General features: G+C 40.8%; 1 protein-coding gene across 3 annotated transcripts; it reads right to left on the reverse strand.

Moving 5' to 3' along the window:
• Positions 1-783: 783 nt before the first annotated feature.
• On the reverse strand, positions 784-23,310 carry ago3b (argonaute RISC catalytic component 3b). Of its 3 annotated transcripts, none has more exons than XM_074686354.1 (20): positions 23,162-23,310; positions 22,746-22,981; positions 15,768-15,945; positions 15,555-15,675; positions 15,236-15,444; positions 13,437-13,573; positions 12,640-12,774; positions 11,412-11,499; positions 11,180-11,327; positions 10,424-10,543; positions 10,208-10,330; positions 8,560-8,693; positions 8,291-8,475; positions 8,002-8,161; positions 7,822-7,912; positions 7,525-7,719; positions 7,167-7,301; positions 6,916-7,017; positions 6,380-6,579; positions 784-4,768 (listed from the first exon to the last, which is right to left on the reverse strand). In XM_074686354.1, exons 2-20 carry the CDS (start codon positions 22,762-22,764, stop codon positions 4,660-4,662), a joined length of 2,589 nt encoding a protein of 862 aa, XP_074542455.1. In that variant the 5' UTR covers positions 22,765-22,981; positions 23,162-23,310; the 3' UTR covers positions 784-4,659. The 3 variants fall into 3 exon arrangements, with proteins under 3 accessions (XP_074542455.1, XP_074542454.1, XP_074542453.1); XM_074686353.1 differs by having other exon boundaries at positions 10,187-10,330; XM_074686352.1 differs by having other exon boundaries at positions 8,560-8,726; positions 10,187-10,330.
• Positions 23,311-23,520: the final 210 nt, after the last annotated feature.

Genomic DNA, 23,520 nt, shown 5'->3' on the forward strand with positions numbered 1-23,520 from the left:
TGGCACAGTGCTAAATACAAGTCATGTCATATTTATTTACTTAAAAACTGAATAAAATGTTGTTGACAGAAAACCTGTAAAGCCGGCTTTGTGTACACAAGATATATGGGAGGAATTGCAAAGGGAATCAATAAACAATTGGATCAATAATGGCATTAGTATCAATAAAATCTAATCAATACACATCCCATCCCCACAGTTTGTGCGGATAGAGAAATGAGGGAACAAGACCTAGGCCGATTTTTTGAACCAGTCTTTAAATGTGTTCATTGATGCTGTAAAAATCTTTTTTGGCTTAGTGTGTATGTGGTTCCTGGTTTCTCTGCAGCAAGCCTCAAGTGGACACTTGAGGAACTGCAGTTTTGAGCATTTCCAGAGGTTCTCACTTGATTGAGGCTCTCCAGTCTCCCTCGAGGAGTTTGATTAAATAAAAAAGGCAAATATCATGAAAATGAAAATAAGAGATAAATGTGAAAATGAGGGCTCAGAATTTGTAGTATGGGGTCATTCAAATTAGTTTTATTGACTTCGGTAGAATCAGGCCAATGAGCAGCAGTATAATGTTTGATCTGTGTACATAAACATCACGTATAACCTACTTGTTGAAACTTAATTACTGGAACCAGAGTTGGACTTTGTAATTGCCGCTGCCTTCCTCTAACCATAATCATTTCTTTATTCGGTCTGATGTTTATAAATTAAAGACAAACAAACACACGTCTTTTCATACATAGAGTATTTATTCCAAAAAATTAAATATGACAACCAAATAAAAAGGCTCAACTTAGGACCAGGATCAGATGAGTGTTAAGACAAAAAGGTCTTGACATACAGTTTAACTTCTAAAAGTGACACTATTTACTAATTCAGGCAAAAAAATAAAATAAAATAAAAGCACATGAATATACTGTGAAACCCACACATCATTTGTCTTGTTCTTGAGTACGATATGCAGCTGACCACAGAGGTTTAAAGATTTAGTAATGTGGGGAATCCCTTAATGTGGCAGACGGGCACTCAGGAGGAACAAGCTAACCAGGCCGGTGTAAAAACGATCTCAGATTAAAAATGGGTCAGATGGTGACTCGCACACTGATTGCACACATTATTGCCATCCATTCAAAGATGAGAAATTAATCAAGAGGAGGAAAAAAAAAGTGTTCACCGGCAGTAAACGAGCTGCCATTTCCCCTACAGAAAATAAATAATGCTACATAATGTCTAAACGGAGCTACTTGTTTTCCCTAGCTTCAGAACTTTGAGCCGTAAAAGTTTTTGGGTTGTGCTGAGAGTGCCCGTCCTTTAAAACCGATCCCCACAGGCCTTTTGGTCCGGTCAGCTCCACACTGATCAGGTCTGCATATTTTTGTATTCTTGGCATATGTCAGAGTTATCCACACACACACACACACACACAAATTACATAACAAACACACACACACACGATCACACCTTACAGTATCGTCTTGTATCAATATATACTTCTCATTTTAGACCTCTGCGGCCGTTCTGAAAGTTAAGATTTCTTTGATTTACTCGTTTTTTATTCAGCACCATCAGGAAAGGCACAGTCTGCGGACGTAGAATCGGTCCGGGGATGAACTTTCAACCCTCCCCCTCTCATGAATGTGCTAAATGAATCTGAATAAAATCCGATGCAGTTTGCAGGTCACGTGTTGAGAAGCGTCTGACGCCCCTTCAAAATAAAAGCCTTTTGAGGAGCTTCTTGAGATGATAAAATGGCAGTAAGAGGGAGGATTTCACAGGTCTGTGCAGAGGAGGGTTGAAGGTTCATCTGATCACTTACATGATTTAAAAACAACCCCCTTACAGTCTCCACTTAGTAGCAGGTCAACCAGCAAACACACAGTAAGTAAACCTATTGCATTATTCAATTTGAAGAAAAAAAAAAATCTCACAGACGGTTATTAAACACCATTTTTCACTACAGCTAGCACGCTTTTGCTTCAAATAGGACTTTGTTAGAAAAAATAAGTGGTGTGTGCATTACATTAATATCTTTACATATAAATATATCTCAACCCAGACTTAAAAATGCTTTCACTTTGAGGAAAAAAGGCATCTGATAAGACAGAGTCCCGCTGCGTGCAGGCTCCAGAGGTCGATTTTCTGTACGTGGCATCATGAGCAGAGAAAAGTTCTCCTAATAAGGCTCGAAATATCTAAAGACTCAAAATTCAAGCAGAGCCAACACTTAAACATGCCCTCGACTAGTTTCTCTTTCAAGTAAAATCAATGCTGGTAATGTCTGACATTAAGAAACAGCTTCAAAGTGACATCAAACACACACACACGCACACACACACAGGGGGACAATCTGTTCTGATTTCTGTCAATTAAAACGCGTAGAGGCAAAATAATCAAGCACAAACTCCGACTGCAAACAACGATAAACACATGCATCTCTTTAAGTGCAGTAAAATACCAAATCCTCCTCTTCCTCCTCCTCATCATCATCATCTCTTTATATTAATGAATAAAGCCTATATGTATCTGTTTACGTCTTAAATAAATGTTGTCTCATAGCAGCTTCAGTTTGGTTCTGGTGACGTGGAGCTAGCACGGTTAGCGGTTAGCAGAGAAAGTTAAACGAGTAAGTTTGTGAGAGCAGAGAGCTGCGACAATCCTCCACATCCTCCCCCCCTCCGACCAGGCACAATGGTTTGGTCCAAGTGGTGAAACCTGAAGTCTGTGTTTGACAGCGCGACAGACCAGGAGAAGTTTGTTAAAGGTTGAAAAGCTTCAGACACACGTCAGGACGCTGGAGTCCAAGCAGTGTATGTGGTTTACGCTGATTAAATACATTTTTAAAGATTATGAGGAGGGATAAATAAGAAGCAGAAGATGAAGCAGAAACTGTTATGGACATTATTCATCAAAAGCTATTCCAATTCATATCCAATTTATCTCCAAACTAGAGCTGAAACTGATCCCAAAGAATAAATACGCAACTTTTCACAGAATCCATAAATCTGAAGTGCACAGGTTATCGCATGTTATTTATAAAAACAGGTTGGAAAAATTCAGACCTTGTGCAAATGTGATAACTATCAGTTCCTGAATCCATCAGTTTGAGATAAACAAGTTTTCTAAACATCTTCAAAGAAGTTTTGGATCCTTTTGCTAGTTCATGGTTTGTTTTGTCTGCCTGGGTTAACTTCTAACTTGACATGACGGAGGAATCTTTGTAAAATTTAATAATCAATAATCTCTGTTTTTCACTGCTGAGAGGTTAAAGTTGATCAAATTTGGAGTAACAAATACCAAAGACTTCCTGTTTTTAAATATTACTAAGATTAAAAATCTAAAATTTTATTCTAACATGTTTACATAAATACTAGATGCTCTGATTGCAAAGAAACAGAGTGTTTAAAGAGTATGAGAGTGATTATTTCCTGATTGAGTGGACAAAGTGTTAGAAATATTCACACACATGCGTCTAGATCGTCTACAGTCCAGCTCCTCCGTGTCAAGCAGTGCAATGTTTTCAAATTTAACACGAGTCTGAACCAACATACGACAAAAAAAACCCTTCTGTTCCTCTGACATTTCATCTCTAACCACCGACTCAGGCACTTTGATAAAACTCTCTGAACGCTCTCAGACATCACAACGCCAACCCTGCTTCCTCACAAGAATGTCAAACACTTTACATCCTAGTTCATGTAACTTCCCAAAACCCACAAATAAAACCACCCGTCTCACTGAAAACACACGCCTCTGACCCGCTTATTGCACTTGTTGCTTCTCTTGGTCAGTTTGGGACTGTGGGACTCAAACTGCTCTGCTCTACCGCTGAATGTTTCCTGAAGCTCAAAAGAAAAAAAAGAAGTTATAAATATCAAGAGGAATAAAACACACAAACGTTTGGTTTTCCACTTTGTACCAAGCTGAACTGTCAGAGAGAAGTTTGAAATTGTCCATAACATCGTGGCCGTGGCGTGCTCTAACAGTCGTGGTCATGCACCTCGCCTCGCGCTAAGGCCTCAAGCGACACAATCAATAGCTGTACGTGGTTTTGTGTGAAATGAAATGAAGATCATTCAGTGTCTGTGTGCGCAGCGTGCTGAGTCACACAAGAGGAGAACGGCTGGCTTAAAGGGAGAAAGAGCTGACATCTAAACAAGCAGAAAACCCACAAACACACGTGAAAACTGTCGACAATATAAACCACCAATCAGGCTCAGAGGCGACAGCGAGCTGGCTCCACATTGGTTCTGCTTCAAGCCAACTCCAACAGAAAAAAAAAACAATTCCCTGCTGCTTAGACGTGTAAAAGTAAAGACAGCCAAACTAAACTCTAAGCTGCTGTCAGAAGTGGAAGCCGTGGATGTGACGCGTGAGCTGAAGAAGGTTAATCCACTGGGTTCAGATACAGCAGAGGAGATGAAGTAAGAGACGCGAGGTTGGGAGCAGAAAACGATTGGCTGGTTTCTTATTGCATAACGTGGCCGTAACTCTTCTCTGGCTTATTACGTCCTCACACAGACGGCAGTCACAACAGCTGCCGTCGAGCTCAGATGACCGAAGCTGTGCCCGGCCCGGATGAGGAACTCTGTGTGAGACAAGGTGGCTGATGCAAGTCAGACACTGAGACTGTCTGAGCAGGTGGAGGGAGGTGGAGAGGGGTGGAGGGGTTCAGGCAAAGTACATGGTCCTCATTGTGTCGTGGTGGACCTGGACAGCCTTGGCCAACGCCTGAGGGTCCCTGCCGTTACTCTGCCCTGAGACGTGGCTGCCCTCCGCACTGCCAGGAGGAAACCAGAGAAAGAAGAGTCAGTAACTACATCATTACTTTTCTCCATGAAATGAGTGGTAAGGGGAGTAAAAACAAACATTTTCTTTTTCTTCTTTAAAAATTCTTAAGTCTTTTTTTTTCTCCAAATTCTAACTGATTAAATCGCCAAACTCTGACTTTAACCATTTAAACCAATCAGAGCACAGGTGCTCCCATTTCATTAGTGCTGTTTAAATTACCGTAACTCTTCAACTATCTGGACTAGTGAGAAAACTTAAACGGCTCCTTAAAGAAGAAAATACAAAGTTTATAGCAATAACCAGGCACTCCATAGGAATTCATTTGCAATTAGGGATGGGTACCAAATTAGGTACTTAATGACCGAATTCCTTCAAAAGGACCAGGTATCGTTTCAGGTAAAATCAAAAGGTACCATGTTTAAGTACCTAAACGCATCCTTGTGACTGTAAGGGAGTGGAAGAGTAGACCATTTTCCAAGCTGGACATGAATATAGCTTTGCAAGGTTATATATTGAAGAAGAATTACGTACAACTGAACAAAAATTATATTTTATTATTAAACAAATTTATACTTTTTACCACATTAAGCCAAAAAAGTACAGAAAATTGGTACAGTTGAGTACTGGTACCAATTGCCAGGTACCGGGCATCTGTACTGTATTGTTTCAATTGTGAAAGGTACCCATCCCTACTTGCAATGGTATTCCAATTACAGGCTATACTTGATGCAAGTTGTTGTCATTTTAAAAGTGCTTCCTTTACCGTAACTCTCTGAATATGTGGGCAAGTGAAAAAAATTCAAATGGTTCCTGAAAGATGAGATGATAAGCTCCTCAAAAAGATTGATCTTGGAATCTTTGAAAGCCAAATCAAGAAAAAAAAACAGTCCAGATGGCCTCTATGATATCCAAGTAATAAAGGTTTAATCTCTAAATTTTGACTTAATGCCCCAAAATCTTGATTTTAATTTTTAGTCTCAGAAAAAAAAATATTTTACATTTTTTTCAGAGGCTCTAATCATTTTCTATAGTAGAATCAAAAACTTTGGTGGTAAAAACGATAAAGATGAAATTTCTGACTGAATGTTTGTGTTCATTTTGGCGCCCCCTGTCTGCTTTTTTTTTATATACATACAAAACCTAAATAACTTTGTGATCAAACACAGTGGTTTAAAAATGTCCTATCGCTCCTTTAGTGCTCCTGTGACTAACTGTTATTTAGCCTGGATCTTAGTGACCCCTGTGGACAGAGCAGCATATCTCCTCTCTTTGCTGATCTGGTCCTGAAGTCCTCAGTAACAAAGAGAGACTCTGTAGCTTTAAAAAAATCTGTGAAGTTTTTCCACTAAGTCTGATTTCTTCAGGCAGAGATGTTGACAAAAGTTGTTTTTGTTTGAGGTTGTGTGTCACACACCAGGGAGCAGAGATAACGGGCGCTGAAAATGTCAGTCTTCAGTCTGATGACCTGGTTTGTTTTCCCAGCTCATTGAGGGGAATCAGGGGAATTCAGTCTTTTATGTAACCAGAATAACAATCTTCACAGGAGATTCAAACACGCTAATCAATGTGAGGAATGAATATCCTGAGACTGTCTCCTCACCTGTCGTGCTCTTTATCCACCAGGTGATATCGAGCTCTGAAGGCCACCAGGTGGGCGTAGTAAGCCGGTGCAGGGATGGAGACGGAGCGGGTGCAGCGGACGTAGGTGTGGCACAGCTGGTAGGTGAGGAGCTGGAACTCGTCTCCGGTGAAACAGTTGTCGTCCCACAGCACGTGGTAGTGGGAGGGCCGGCTCGTACCCTGGAGGGAGACGACAGAGTTAATCAGACCACAGAGGATGACGCTCCGTGGAGAGAGGACGAACAGGCCGTGAATAAAATAACAGTGCATGTTTGACAGACTGGGATTTTAAAAGTGTTGTTTCATAGCTAATGATAGCTTAAAAAAGAATCAATGATGTACATTCCCCCCTTGAACAAATGTGCCAAGTTTAGCTTGAACTGATGACGTAACGAATCCCAAACTCAAGGCTTCAAAACAGCAGTTATCTGTTGAATGATGCCACCGAAGCTTTGTTCTTTTTTTTTGGTAAATATTTGTCTACTCAAAAAGCTTGTTTTGTGCCGCACAGCTCACCTGGATTCCAGCGTGGCTGCAGAGGTAAAAGTCAAACTCGTAGGGATGGGTGATGTCTGTGTCCACTGTCGTGCCGGCAGGAATGTTTCCACTTCGTCCAACCTGACAGCAAAACAGAATTTAACAGACTCATCAAAAAAAACTCACCAAACGAATCCATAAGGGAGGAAAGATTAAAAATCATAGACATTTTTAGACTCCTAACATGCTGTTAATATATCTTGCATGAAGAACTCTGATGTGTGACTCACCCGCTCATTGCGATCCGCGCAGAAGAGCCGTGTGTGATGACGTTTCTGCACAACAATGTAAGTGATCCCCGGCTGATAGTCCTTCTCTAAACTGATGCAAGCCTCCCTGATTGCCAGCAGCTCGTAGTACAGCACCTGTTCAGGAAAATACACAAACACTTTCAGTGTAAACAAACCATTAAACATGCTCTTGGAGGAGAAACATACAGAAGAGCTGGCAAAGAAAAAGAAAAGTGGACTTAAATTGGCAAGAAGTGAGCGTCAGATTCTTCTTTGCTGAATGTAGTCGAGGTTTGCTTCCATAAACAGGTGTGACTTATTTGCTCAGAGCCAAAAACAACAAGTAAAGCTGCTCTACCTGTCTGAACTGTCCCTCCGACACTCCGTCTCTGTAGAAGATGATCCTAGTCGGCTTGTAGCGGGTCGATTTGTAGAACTGGATCAAGAGTTCTCGCACCATTGAGGCTAAGTCTTGAATGACCTCCTGTCTGGGTCTCTGGACCCGCACTGTTGCACAGTACCTGCTGGGATGAGCGTCCATGCTGCCCACCACCTGGAGGGGAATAGTCGATGAATTTAGGATTATGAAACACAAATTACGTGATTAAAAAATGTGACTGGAACAAGAAATCAAGACCCTGAGGTCATGTCTCACCGCAGCTATTGATGGCTTTTTTCCGTCTCCTGCAGGAGGATGAGTGACATCTGCACCGAGGAAGATGACGGGCTGCTGGAACACTGACGGTCTAAAGAGAGGAGTGCAGAAACAAAAATAAAAACACACGCTACCTATGAGATCAGGCGACAAGAATTACATGAGGGTTAATGTTATTACCGTTGGTGTGGAACCAGGATGTTGTTGATTCCTCCTAGTTTGACGTTGATCTTGAGGCAGAGGTTTGAGAGCGTCTGAGGAGACGTCTTCACGACGTTCTTCACCTGCACGCACTGAGTGGCCATGCCGAGGAGGGTGTCACCGACCCGCTTCACCTCAGCTGTGGGTCAGAGATCAAATAATCCTCTGAAACTGGATCCTCTGTTTACTTTACCTACTTTTCTTCGCCAAATAATTCCTCTGCTAATGCCAAACAGCTTGTTCTGCTGTTGGATCTATAAATAAATACCATAGACTGGCGTTTTCCCTGGCAGGATCACGATGATGAGCTGCAGGCCGCCGTATGTGTTCTTCAGATGTCTGAACATGGGCTCCACGCTGTCTGCTCCCTGGGCGTATTTACAGAAACATGGCTGGCCCTGGATCGGCATCCCAGCATCCTTTGAGATTTTGCGCAGCTGGTCAGTGAAGCTCCTATGAGCGGACAAGAAACAAAACGTAAAACATTTTGTAAAAGAGACAAACAGTGATTTGTGACTGTCTTCTTTGTGAACTCACTTCAGGATCTCCTCCCTGCACTGCCTCTGGGTGGCGAAGCAGGCGATGGCCCACATCTTGATCTCGACTCCGGTGTGAAACTGCTTCCCCCTCATGTCCCACACCCCGTGGCTGGGCGTGGCCACCGTGCGGTTCTGCAACGACAGCGCAGGGTTGATCTGCTGGGGCTGACAGTCGCACAGACACATAGAGTACAAGGACACAGAGAAAGGATGGATTCAAAGATTCAAAGAAGCCAGAAAGGATTTCAAGAACAAAAGACACAGATTGTTTTAAAGGAGTGATTCTATAATTAGGGGAACATTTCAGGTATACAAAAAGGTGATATTCATATTCTGTTTGATTGCAAATGATACACCTGTAATGTACTTAATTCATAAGTTGGCAAGCTTAATCTCTACTGATTTCTTAAATATTTGAGTAGCAACAAAAAAAAATTTGGAGCATAATTTTCTCAACCATGTTATGGACAAAAGATGTGACTATTTTTTCAATATGAATCTATATTATAATGAATTTAGAGTTATTCAACATTTCTATGTCAGACTACGCTCCCTAGAAAAGTTCCTCATCATTTATATCAGTTTAGCCAAAATTTAAAAGAACTATGGCACAAAATTTTGTGATAGGTCTCACAGTTGACATTTTCTCCATTTTTTGGCTTTTGTGCCAACTGCAGACCTTGAACATGGCACCACTTGACCTCAATGACCTCATATTTCTGTGTATTTTCTTCACATTTTGTTTTTTTTAAATATTTCTACTGAGAACACCGGAAACTGTTGGTAACGCGGTTGACGAACAATTAGTGCGCCCCATGTACAGACAATCATTTTGATGAAATATTGATGAGGAGGAGTTAAAATATGCGAAACTTTCTTTATGGTTCCCTCCAAAAAAGATGTGACTTCAAATGATTTAAGTCATGTGACTTTGGAGAAAGGCCTTTTTATAGGCCTTTTTTCTCAATCAGACACAAAATGAATTATTTTATCCATATGAATTATTAGAATAGTTTTTAAAACACCTTTGTCATGTTTTGATGATTATTTTGAACAAATAACACTGAAAATAGTATTCACAAACATAAATTCTAGTGTTAATTTTGAAGAGCAAACTTGACATTTGAAAAATCAAACAGTATAAAAACTGAAAATTCCAAAACATGATTTGCATTTTTAGCCAAATAAATTATGTAAACTGTAGAATTGGTCATTGCTTGAAATTAATACTTAGAGAAATTAATAAGTAAATTCCATGGGCATGAAATGTACTCCTAATTAATGAATCACTCAGTTTTTATGGCATACATGCAAAACAGAAACTGATTTCAAACTAAAAAAGCTGCTTCAAATGTGATCTCTTGATACAGCAAAGTATAATTCCACAAAAATCTCAAACAAAGAATGTTAGAGACAGACAAGACGCAATCAGAAAGCACCATTAATGATCAAATTTAAGAAAAAATGACAGTTCTTGAAGAATTTTATAACTTCTTCCAAGTGTTGCAAAGATTTTGAGCCATTAAAAGCAAAAGAAAAAAAACAAGACTGAAAATCAAAATCAGGATTAATAGTCCACCCTGCTGCCCTCATGCATATAAAGCGTGATTTAAAGGGGAAGGTACCATGAATTGTTCAGAGCTCACCCTGCCGCCATATTGCAGCATGGGGGCAGGCAGTACTCGACCCGTCACTTGAGCCATCTCGTCTCGGACCCGGAACTGAAACTCCCGCACGAAGGGGTCTGCTTCGTAGTTTGCACTCCTCACCTAAGAGAAGAAAACAGACGTATGAAGTTAAGAGGACTCATAAAGAGAAGAGGGAGCGTCTTGATGTTTACGTCTGGTTCTTTTGACGCTCACCAGTCGACTGATCTCCTCCTGTCTGTCCGGAGCAGAGCGAGCTGTAGCTTTGATCATGGTGGATGTCTGGTTGTCTGTTAGTTTTTTGATGCAGCGCTGACCGGCCACGATGTTACACACCTGAGAGGAAACAGTAAGAGTCAGTTTAATAATCTTACACAGTCACCGTTTATATTTTACACTGTCTGTTTACTGTAGACAGAGCAGCTGAAGGATCCAAGAAGCAATTTCATGAATTAAATATGTTGATTCAAGACTTAAAGATTTCATAAACACGCCTTGAGTCTATCAACTCATACCAGTTGCATGTTCAGTTCGGCACGTAGCAGGGCCGCCAGATAGCTAGAGTTACAAGACACCCCAATGATTAGCCTTCTCTCATTCATGTTGGGCTGTAAAACCTCAAACCTGTTGCCTTCTGGCCTGCTTATGTTATTTTTTGTTGTTGTATTAAAGCTAAATACAATCTGGTGTCAACATATTTCAAGACTTCCTGTCTGCTCTGTGCAAATTGATGAAACGTTGCTTAGATTTGTTGAATTGGATTTATTTGTTGTCAAGAGAAAAATGTTTGGGCTTTTTGATGCAAGTCTGCATGATTTAGCTTCATAAATAAAGCCTTTTTCACACATGAACTTGCTTGTAAAACTGTCAAACGCTCCATTCCAGCTGTCTGCATTCACACATGCACAACATGAAGTTTCAGTGATTTTGTGCATGTGTGAAGGCGACTGCAGAGTCTCCATCTGTCCTTACCTCGAGAGGCAGGTATGTGTGCTTCTGCTCCTGCCCCACCTGCAGGCACGGCAGGTGAGGGTACTTGAGCTGCAGGTTGTACTTCTCCCTGAAGTACTGTGCCACCGTGCGCTCCACTGTCTGACCGTTCTCGAGCTGCAGGGGAAACCTGTGCACGTAAGGAAAACAAGGATCTCCTGTTATTTAAAGTCGGCTTCGATGGCAGGTTTAGTGATGTGATGAAGAAACATACGTTTGCAGGCTGGCAGGGCGTCGTGTTACGTTGCAGACTCTGTACTTCCTTCGCATGGTTCCACAGTGCGTCACTTCCACTTTCAGACCTGTGAGGAATCAGAAACTCAAGCTTAATTCAGAGATTAAAGAGGACATATCATGCTTGTTCCTCCTTTTCACTAAGCCAGACTAGGATGCCTGTAAAGCATTTCTGCCCTCAGTACAAGTCATTTAGTTCCTTCATTGCCCAACAATAGCGTTCTCAAGATCCTCATTTTAGGCCATTCTGAAGATCTCATTGAAACGCTCCGTTCCGAGAATGACCTCCAGTAACCTTGCAACGTCACAGCCCTTTGTGCTCTGATTGGTCAGTTCTATCAGAGGGGTGGAGCGGGTAGAGCCAGGGGGCGGTTTTTGCAGCATGACAGTATTTACAAAATCGCCATATTGGATGGAGCAGACCGAGCGAGTTTGCTGTTTGCCAAAACTTCACCGTAAGGCATTGATGGCACTAATAAAATGGCAGAGTGTAGGATACGTCCTTTTGTATTGGACCCCGAGTCAGACCCGGACGGTTCTGCAGCTCAGGAGGAAGAAAATCCACCTCCACACAGATCATCTCAGGACGCTTCAGTGTGGTGAGTCAAACCGGTACTGTAACATGTATAGTTTATATGTGGAAATATAGGCAGACTTCACCAATAAACTATTTCTATAACAGGGCTCCATCCTGCTCCTTCACTTTTCTCTGTCTGTTTTATCCATCATGCTGAAAGTGTAGTCTAAAGATCGCCTCTACTGTCAGTTCCTCACTATGTTAGCACTCAGTCAAGTTAGCCAGAGCAAGTAGGGAGCTTTATTTATACTCGGCTCTTGGTGGGTGTATCCCTCTGTGGCGGTTGTGTGACTAACTGACATCACAGAGGAGGAGCTGCTTTATCAGATTACTCCAATAAAAAGAAAGGATCTTCGTGTCGTCAACAAGGTCGAAATCTCGAAGACAAATGTCAATGACCTATTTTCAGAGGCATCAAATCTCATTCAATGCTATCAGAAAAAATACAATTTCTCATTTTTTGAAAATTCAGGGGGTGAAAGGTCTTGTTTTCAACTTCATTATTTTATATGTAACTATTAAATCACGGATCAGCATGATATGTCCCCTTTAAGAGAAGATCATCATAATTAAGTCTCTAGAGGTTTGACTTAGCAAAAAAGTGAAACGTAATCCTTTCTTGGTGACAAACCTTTGATCTCTTTGGTGAACTTGACCCTATGGGAGTCAGTGAGAGGGCGCGGCTGCTCGTCAATGTTGTGGATGTCCAGGACTTCACACATGAACTGGATGACTGGCTGAGCTTTGTAGAAAGCTGTGGCTGAAACTGAAACGACATGAGACACGATCAGTTGAAAAGTCAAACACTGGTGAAAAGTGCAGCCACATTAAAATAAATCACACCAGTCAACTGGCTTTAGGGAAAAACTGAGTCCCATGCAGAAAATCAGATGGTCATAAGGTTCTGAGTCGAAACAGTTCAACATGGGGAAAAGTTATAAAACTGGACACAGTGTATTAAGAGGAGTCAGATTTTGATCACAAATATTTCTGCCACAAGAGAAACCAATTCTCTGTATCTGAAAAGGGACCTTTTTATAGTTCCAAGATCCTGACCTGATCTTAAATACTAATAATTTGTCACATGATGTTCTCAAGTTAAATCAATATTTTAAAAATATTCTTAGCTTGAAGTCATGAAACAAAATGAGAATCACGCTTATTTGGAAGTTAATATGTTGCTGCAGCTTGTTGGTTCAAGTTTGCACAAAGACAGCAAAGAGGGCATGAGATGTACTCCATCTGCATCAGCATCACAGCTCAGAGTTGTAAATAAAAGAAAACAATACAATACCTGTAAATTAATGAGTTTAATTAATCGGACACAGTTTCAATGCAATGTGAAACTAACTGGCTGCTTGACTGATCACACTTTTAAACTGTCAAACTATAACTTTAACTATCCTTGGTTTAACCTTCTTTCCTCACCATCGATATTGAGCATCATTTTCCACATTGCGGGCCGTACAGACTGATGGAAGCCAAACCAAACCTCCCTCCCTCCGCCCAGCGGGTGGTCGTAACCCTCTGGAGAGGAGAAGAAGGATCTTCCCACAGGCGTGTATCTGAGGAGGACAGAAAGGTGACGCAGAGGTTAGCTGGGTGCAAAAATAAAACTGGAGTCTGGGAGTTGATTCCCTCCCTGAGCGGTTCACTAAGTGCACCATAACACAAGCCCAGCCGGAGTTACATGTCTGAAACCACAGGAGGACAGGAAGGCTTTAGATCACTAAAACTATTCTTGTTAATGGACTCGCCAAATGGCATAACCCGAGCTGGATTATGTATGCTGGATCCAAATCCTCCTGCAGCCAGCAGAGATACTGTATATCCACCTGTGTGAGGCACATTTATGCTTCCACCAAACTGCACCTGTTACAGGATGTGACTCATTGTGGTTGAAATACTGCATAATAAATTAGAGGAGCTCAACAGCAGCTTCAGGATGTAAGTGCGCCTGGGTCAAGTTTCAGCTACAAAACTCAACTGAAATAAATCCTCTTCTAACGCTTCGAGTTTTCTCTAAATCTCCCTGTCACTCACACTTTTCAACTTTAACAAAGTAAACCTTTCTTACGGCATATGCAGCAGGATTCAACCTGACGAGTTTTGCACCAAACTCCAGATCCCAAAAACTAGAAATTATCTCAAACATTTTGCTTTGCGAAGCTCAAGGAGTGAAGGTTCTAACCTTGAGTTTCAGTGCATAAGACACACTTAACATTTTGTTTGTGATCTTAAAAGTTGTCAGCGTCCATTAAATGCTGGGAGAGTGATATCATTGTGTTGATGGTTTTTCGCCCAGTAGATGGCGCTTCAAGGGGCAAATAGTGGCTAATGACAAGAATGGACTGTTTTTCGTTTCAATGTCTGCAGATTATCAGTTTTATCAATGCTTTATAAAAAAATATAAGAGATTAAATAAATGTACCTGTAAATATCGACTAATTGAAGCTCATGGAAGTGGAATTGATCATTGATAAGTTCATAGATTACAAAATCAGCATGAAGAGACACTGTGAAATCAGCCTATACAATAATGTTGTTTAAATGCTCTGTATTCTTCTGAAAAGTAGGAATGCACGATATTGAATTTTTTTTCTGATATATGATATGCTGATAATTAACAACTCATTTAGCCAATGCTGATACTTTTTTTCTGCATACATAATTGCAGATATCATTAACTGTAATCTTCTGTATTGGAAGTAGCATATTGTATCATGGTGCATACTCATCACATATATTATATATTTATTCATGAAAATTGCTTTTAAACAAAAAAAATCATAAAGATAAATCATTTTTGAAAGCTGGATCATGCTCTTCCTGAGAAACTCATAAAATTACCCACAACAGGCAAATATGGCCAAATTCATAATCAACAGTAAGTAAATTCAAGATCTGTTCGCAGGGAACATAAGTGCAACTGTACAGCAGTTAAACCCAAATTAAATAAAAAGGTTTACTTTGGTAAATGTGCCCAAAGTAGTCAGCTGCACGTATTGTAAGACTGCAGCTTAAATTCAAGTTTAACTTAGAACAGGAGCCAAATATGGGATTACTCAATCTGAACCATGCAAACAAGATCGCAAATCTTCAAAAAAATATCTGCAGCTTCAGCCCATTATTTTATTTCTTTATTATATTCACAGAATTTGGAGTGTTGGCCGATATACAAAGTTTCATTTTTGAGCCAATACGTATATATATCAGGGGAAACTCACTTCATGGAGGGCAGGTGTCTCAGCACGACGTCCACGGCATGAACCGGGTTAGTGCTGATGGGTTTGTCCAGGTCCACTGGCTCGCCCACTACGCGCCCCGTCAAGACCTCATGCAGCATGTGCCAGCTGACCAACGACACAAACTTAATGGTGACTTTAAACGGGCGGTCTTTGCCACCATCACCTGGGAGGGTGACATCTAGATCCACCTGAAGGAGACAACAAGGTAGATCAGTGCTGCTGAGGTACTCTAACCTTGCTTGAGCGCAACACTTCAGATTATTAATGTAGCTGAATTCGATTTTATCAGTTTTCTTACCCCACCAGTGGCGACAGGCAGCGGGTTAGCAGTGTAAAGGCTCCTCTTCCCATCGTAAACTGGCATACAGTCACCAAAGATGGTCACCTTGAAGTGCTGAACCATGGAGTCCACCACCTCCCTGAAAAGAGCACCAGAAAACAACATATTCATTAAAGAAAACTGTGAGACGTTCTGTTTTGAGAGTGGAATACAGACAGCAGCGCTGATCACCTGTTGACTCTGCGAGGACATCTGTCCGGCTTGATGTCCACCTCATAGAGATAAACGTCGATCTTGGGGATTTCCACCTGGAAGCAGTTGGCCAGGAGCTTGATGGGCTTCCCGACAGTGCCATAGCCGGGTCTTCGTGGGAGTGCAAAGAGGGCTTGGGCTTCAGCTTCAGCTGCTCCTACAGGAAGACAGCAGAAAAAGAACGTTATCTACATTCCTGTTTGGTTTCTAGTCTTGAAAAACATACGGTACGTTAAGATAATTAACATATGGGATAAATGATGACCTGAACTGTACAAAGAATTCTCAATGACCCTCAGTCGTTGTTTTTGTAACATCGTTCAACTTCAATGTTTGTTTCTCTAGATGACCTCAGAATTGTATTAAGGGATGCACAAATACTGATCCTTGTATCGGGCATCGGTGCATTGGCACCCCTCAAAGCTGGATTGGTATTGGTGGGAAGAGGCCGATCCGTGGTGCCAATCCAGGCAACCAGCTCTATGCCTTTTTTTCCCGCTGCTCTCAGTTTTAGACATTACCTCTGATACACTTTCTTTGTTTTTTGCTGCATTCCGGGGCATAAAAGTTGACAACTGAACAGAATTTCTGTACATTAACTTCAATAACTCTTTTTTTGCCTTTTAACCAAAACATTTCCAGTCTTATCCCAAAGTAGAGCATGCAGTTTTTTTTTTTTATCACTTGTATCAGACCGGTATCGCAGAGGTACCAGTATCGGAACCAGAAAAGTTGCAGTTATTTAGCAGCTACAGCAACAGATTTTCCCTCCAGGACCTGGTATAGAAAAAAAACCAGAGGCCTAAATGTTGGTCAGTAAGATTAAATGAATGTTTTATACGAGAGAAATTTGTCTCCTTTTTTTGTTGATCATATGATAAAATAAGGTTTGATTTTGGTTTGGGTTTGCTATTATTCCTTGAGTGAAAGAGAAAGAATCTGTCTTATCCTTGATATCTTCTATACAAATCTGAAGCATTTGTAAATTCTTGTTTACAAACTCCCCATCAACAATTTCTGACACTTCTGGGGTATTTTTTTGTTCCAGCATTTACTGTTACAAACTTCTAAAACAGAGCCCAAACCAGAAATCCTGACTGTGATCTACCCTTTCAAGCGAGCTCAGAGCTTTGTACAGACAAACTGGAGGAAGGAAGTGGTTAATCAGGAGGAAAGAAGATGGCCAGGGACGTTGAAAAGATTTCCTTCCATCAAACTGACAAAAACTGAAACAAACAGGCCGGTGTCGCTGTATTTTCCTCCTCGTCCATCTGATAATGACCGAATAAAAAGGTTACAGGGTCTGGTGGCATTTCAAATAAAGAGCGATTTCTCCTGACTGACGCGGCCTTTTTGCCAGACGGGAGGGAAAGTGGGCGGCTGACACGCCACGACAATTTGACACCAATTTTCAGAAATGCCAAACTGGAAAGTACTCGGTGAAAGAAATTAAATGACATCACAGAGAGAAAGAGGGAGAACCGCACAGTTTCCACAAATGTGAGTCAGAGGACCCACACACTAACACACGCACACATCCACTCATACACACAATGAGCAGCATGACATCAAGTCTGCACAGAGTTGAAATACACTGGTGGATTACTCAGAGGTGTGTTTTTGACAGAAAAAGCGGTGTGATGATTAAGAATGGCCTGAAATCAGAGTCGACGAGCAGCTGTGAGTGAAATCTGTGTTAGATTGAAGCCTCTCTCAGGGAGGAGGAGGGCTAACGCTGACCCTCGACCTGCCCTCAGGTGTTATAAATCCACATCTCTGAGGTCCCTTCCTCCCATGTGCTGTTAACATGGAGACAGCACTCAGGCTGCTACAGCTTCTCCATGGCAACCACAGGCCTGCTGACAGGAGGCAGAAAAACAGGTGCACACACATTAATCTCACTCACTTAGACTGGAGTTAACACACCTCAGACAAATCAGGGAGTGTTTTTGAAAACTGGAAGTCACTGCATGAGCATTTATTTAGTCACCAGTTTTCCTCAGAATGATTCAATCAGATTACTTTTTGAAGAAACAGGAAGTTAAACTCTCAGATTCCAGCTTCTTTGAAGTATTTTTTTTATTTCTTTTCTCTCGATGATGGTGAAAAAATATCCAAGCTGTGGACTGAACTTGACAGCTGAGGCAGTTATATGTGGCCTGAAGTCATACTGATCAAAATCTCCTTCATCTGACTTTTAAAGGCCACTTCACTCAGTAATTTCCACGGCTGAATTTCAACACTTCAGAATTTTACATTATCAGCTTTTCTCAAACCTGTGGTTATTAGTCACAGGGTTATTTTTTTTTACCTTTCATAGAAAAAGCTCCACATCAAAAAGAAAAAGAATATCAGATCTTCATACACATAAAAAGTATGATTCACCTAATGGATTGATCAGTTAATGAACAAAACGAACAACAAAGGGAATCCAGCGTCCCAACTGTGCATAAGTCAGTCAGCAGCTCCTGCACCAGTAATGACCCAAAAACACAAAGGTTCCCTGTTGAATGAGCAACAATGGAGAGATTAATGAGCACTTATCAGACCGCTTCATCACAAACTGCATCACACAAGCAGCAGCGCACAGACACGACATTCAGCCCACTCATTTCAGAGTCCTCCACAGATGTAAGATTCATTATACGATTGTGAGGACTGCAGTATTCCAACTCTTCAGATAAACTGTCTCAACTTCCTCTACTTCAACCTTCAACTCAGTCATGATGTTTGGGGAAACTTAAGAAGCTCTGAGTGTATGTTGGTTTTGGCGCCCCCTGTGGACAAAGTGGTAATTCTGTCTCTCTTCTAATCTTATCCTGAGCATATGCGGGTCATGTTTTCTGACTGACAATAATCAGTTTTTGAAACAGCCACATGTATCACTCACTATGAGTTTATGCTTGAAATGACGGCTTTTTCAGCTTGTAATTTTTCGTCCAGTTAGACACCAACCCCTCCCTGTGATTAGACAAAACAACTCAAAACACACACACTCAGTCTTGTCGGTGGATTGGTTCATTTGAGTTGGTCAGAACAAGTAATAACTTTTAATTTCAGTCTGAATCAAAAGCTCTTCACAGGTTCTTCAGTTATTTACCGAGATGAGTCAGGATTTGCAATTTGAATATTCACACAATCGATTACTTGTAAAAAATTGAATACTTAATGGGACTTTAATCACATCTTGATTTTTTTTTGTTTGTTTTTTGTTGCTCTTGGTTGTAATGTGACATAAACACCAGAGGTTATTCTTCTGTCTCTCTGAAACAAATGCCAACCTCCAGCTGTGAGAAATGAAGCCCATTGCAGAAGTGCTTAAAGCTGCAGTTCCTTAATTGTCCACTTGAGGCTGGCTGCAGAAACACCAGAAACCACATACACACCAAGCCAAAGACGACATTTCTTTACAGCATTAATTAATCTGTTTTCATCCTGGTTAAAAAACTGTTAAGGTCTGAAATGGTCAGGGGAAACTTTTTGTATAACTTGTCATTTTTTGAGTGATCAAACTTGTGAGTTTTGCCCTTATAAGGTGTTGCAGCTGTCTAACAATTGTCCAGCTGCTGGGTGAAGCTCTTCCTTTTGTGACACGTCCAAAAAGTTCAATAAAAGTCCAATGATCAGTTTAAAGGGTTAATTGTGCAAAAATCCAAAATCCAAAAAGAGCCAATATGTAATTCAGGCAAAAAATGAAAACTGAACAAGTAATGATGGCAGAACCAAGGTGAAAAAGATGAACATGACAATAAAAAGTGACGGTGAAAAGTGACGATGAAAGGTGGCGGTCAACAAAAATATCTGAGCTCCTGACTCTGAGATTCTGCTTTGCCTTTGTTCTAATTCCAGCCACCATACATAATAAAGAATAACCACACCCATGGATGGATACAGGGAAATCAAACTGACAACGTCGTCTACACTGCAAAGTAAAGGAAACCGGCTAAACTTATTTTAGCTTCTACATAAGGCATGGCTGACTTGATTGGAGAGGCAGGCGCCCAATAGCTGTTTGCAAAAAGACTGAAGACCCACCTCTGTACCTCGTCCTAGCTTGAAAGAAGCTCAATTAAGTTTAGTATTTCCAACATGACTCCTGTCGACAAGTGGCTTTAAAATTTTGCATTAGAAACAAATCAGTGATGTCATAGAGACTATGTTCTTCTATCATACAGTCTATAGTAGAAACCAACAGACTGTCTGATTAACATGACTTTTACTTGTTGCAGCACTTTAACAGCCACAGAAAAACTACATGTTGAGTTATAAAAATATAATCAAAATGTTTAAACTGCTTAAAAGACAACATCACAAGACTAGCTCAAAAACTAGGCACATTTTTATAAGAATAATTTCAGCCTAAACCAGCAGAGAACTGTCGTCTGTTAAAGCAGAGTAAAAAGTTTCTTTGGAGACTCAACTACCAAGTTCTCCAACTGGGAAAATAATTTCATCATGTGTCATCACCATGCTGTTAAGCACTCCACTTTTTCCTCGCCATTGTAAACATGCCCTCAATGTGTCTGTCAGAAAGTCCCAAAAAAGGAGTTCAGATTTAGTAAAAGAGCTAGGTAGAGAGGATCATGTGAAGAGATTCTTATCTGCAGAAACTAAATGATATAATTTTTTTATGTGTTTAAACATTTCTGAGTTCAGGCTTCTGTCTGATACAGCAGCGCTCTGTGCAGCTCATATGCTGGGAAATGACCAGAGTGTGAGGAGTATGAATGGGTCAGTCTCTGCAAACCAGTCTGACCCTCTTTCCCTCCTCCCAGTCCACCAACATCAATAATACACAAGCTGCGACTCACAAATCGAGCCCCTGGCAACAAAGTCAATTGAATAATGTGCTGCCATGCTCAAATGATTTCTAATTAACACAGGCAGCGGTTAACTGAACATTATTCGATAGCTTGGGTAACTATGGCAGCAGCTGGTGTGAAAGGCTGCCCTTCATACTGATGTGAACACACACTCAAACACACACACACACCTTCCTGAATGCGAGCCAGCCACTCTGAGGCTTCAGACACACCTGACGGGATCACCACCTGCCTTTGACAGCCGACAAAGCGTGACGTAGACAGAGCAAATAACCCGTGAGACTGGTTTGGGATATTCACATGTGAGTGCGCATACAGAGAGAAAGAGGGGGAGAGAGCTAAAGTGACCGCTAACACACCCCCGAGAAACTACAGGATCAGTTAATGCTTGTTGAGAGATGAACGAGTGCCTCTGAGATCCAAATCTTCAATCTCTGTTTAATCCAGTTTTTGTGTGAATTCAATTTTACGTGTTGAGTCAAACATTTGACAAGAACTGAAATAATGTCAATCCAAAAAAGCTTGATCTAGATACCATCAGAAAGCTTGATTAAGGCTAGATTTTAGAAGTTAAATGTTATCTAATAATTCATATCGACAACAAAATAATCATGTAGCCTTACTGTTAGTATCTCCTAACATTTTGCATTTGATTTGCTTATTTTCAGACCCTTTTATCAGCCGTAATTACAGTAACAAGCCTTTGATGTCAAGCCAAAATATCTCACTCCTGACATTCATTTGTCACTGTATTTTGAGATGTTTGAAGTGCTTTCTAGAAACTGTTTCCGATTGCATGTAGAGATCTTCATGGCTCAACCTGGACCTGAACTTTGCTGCTGCAATCAGGTCAGAGTTGGATGGCCTTGTTTCAAAGTTGTGATCATTTTTTTTCTGATCAATCTGTTTTTTTCTGATCAATCTCATGAGTTTAGACCCTGACCTTTCACCTTTGAGGAAAGTAACAACAAGCGATTTGCAATCTACACATCAGAAATCAAGACATGGAGACCTAATATGATCAACTTGAACAGTCCATATTTTTCTTAATGTATTCTTCTACCGTAATTTATCCAGTTTTGTTTCTTGCATAGGGTTCATTGTAGACGGCAACAGATGTTCTTAAAAATCTGATATAACTATGTTTTTGTATAAAGCTGAGCTTTGAAGGGTTTTAATTTTAGTTTCTTTAAAATGTGGGACATGTAAATGTTCAAAAATCCTGTTTGGAGCCTTACAATTTTAACATTAACAGGTCTAGACATGTTAAATTTTTTTCGGAAAGTTTCTTGAAATAACGTTTGTTATGATTTGCCGCTTTATAAATAAAGGTTTGTTGATGGACTGATATATGTAAAGAAAAATATCAACCCTCTGACTTACATTAGAATTCCTTTTAGGGATGGGTACCGAATTAGGTACTTTTATAGGTACCGACCGAATTCAGTCAAAAGTACCGGGTATCAATTCATGTAAAATCAAAAGGTACCATGTTTAGGTACCTAAATGCAAACTTGTGACTGTAAGGGACTGGAAGAGTAGGTGATTTTACATGCTGGACATGAACACAGCATTACAGGGTTATATATTGAAGAATAAATATGTTTAAAAAAATAATTTACATTTTATTATTAAACAAATTGATATTTTTTTTTCATCGACGCACACAAAAGTACCGAAAATTGGTACCGTTTAGTACCGATACCGATTGCCAGGTACCAGGAATTGGTACTGTATCGTTTCAAATGTGACAGGTACCCATCCCTAATTCCTTTACACCAAACATGTGAAGTTATGCCACAACAACATGACTTCTTAATGCACTTTGCCTCTTAGCCTTGTGTCTCTTCAGCTATCAAAGTTTATTATTTTATTGTTATCTTGCAATCACTTGCATTAATCGCTTCAGAATCAGTGTTTCATGTTTCTTATCTCATTGAAACTAGAGATAAGAGAATCAGAAAATATCCCGAGTTTCTCTGCACTCCCCATCCCTGATCCTGCTAAATAAAAATAACCATATTCTGTTATATACAAGATCAATTTGACAAGATTTGTTCAAGCAACTGTTAATCCACGAGGGTCAAACACCTGGACCCCACATTACGCCTGGCTGTCACTCAGCGTTTCCCACCTGTTGTTCCGATTTCCATTCATGAGGTCTCAGTCCGGATGACCCGGCACCCAGTTGTCACTTTCCTTCGCCGGTCAGAACTTGAGTGTAGATCCGCTCAACGTCACCCTGCTCCCCGGCTTCAGTCGCTGATGTGGAACCGGGCCGCTCGGGGTTCCCCTCGGTTGAAAGTCCTCCCGCTAATGACAGCTCGAAGTTACACGAAATATCCCCTCCTCCGTTCGTTGGAGTTTCTCCTGTTGTGTTTGGAAGAGAAACAGCATTAGTAGTGGTAGAGGAAATGTTTGTGACAGTTTGAACTCGGAGTTGGTTCAGTTTCACCGACCGTTGGTAAGCTAACAGCGTCAGTTAGCGTTAGCCGACGAAACTAGCGACAAACTGTCAACTCGACAACCGACAAAGATTCTGATATTTACCCGGTCAGTGACGGATTTCGTTGTCTTGAAAGGTTAGCGTGACAATCCGTTGTTCTACTTTGTCGAACAGATATGAGGACTTCTCTACCCCAGCGTCCTCCTCCACAGTATCGGAGAGAAACCGGTCTAAAATCTGCACTTACACCGCCCTCTCGCTGCCTATTATAAATGTTACGGTAGTCTATGATAACGACTTCCGGTCTAATCCTTCAAAATAAACACAAACCATACAGATGGTTTTGACGAGATATCCTGTGGTGAGGATTAATTTAAATGATATATATTGTGACCAAACTGCATTCCAATGATGAAAAATCATTGGAAAAATGAAAAAATAGCTTTTCACTGTTTCAGCTGAT

This window comes from Halichoeres trimaculatus, unplaced genomic scaffold (assembly GCF_033239565.1).
Source record: "Halichoeres trimaculatus isolate MK-OKI-2021-1 unplaced genomic scaffold, fHalTri1.1 fHalTri1_scaffold_14, whole genome shotgun sequence".
Lineage (NCBI taxonomy): Eukaryota > Metazoa > Chordata > Actinopteri > Labriformes > Labridae > Halichoeres > Halichoeres trimaculatus.

Excerpts from the sequence above, each read along its gene's own strand:
- ago3b (XM_074686352.1), bottom strand. Across the intron at positions 8,162-8,290 it reads AGGGAAAACGCCAGTCTATG|CTGAGGTGAAGCGGGTCGGT; the intron begins GTATTTATTTAT and ends TCTGACCCACAG. Across the intron at positions 4,769-6,379 it reads GTGGATAAAGAGCACGACAG|TGCGGAGGGCAGCCACGTCT; the intron begins GTGAGGAGACAG and ends TCCTCCTGGCAG.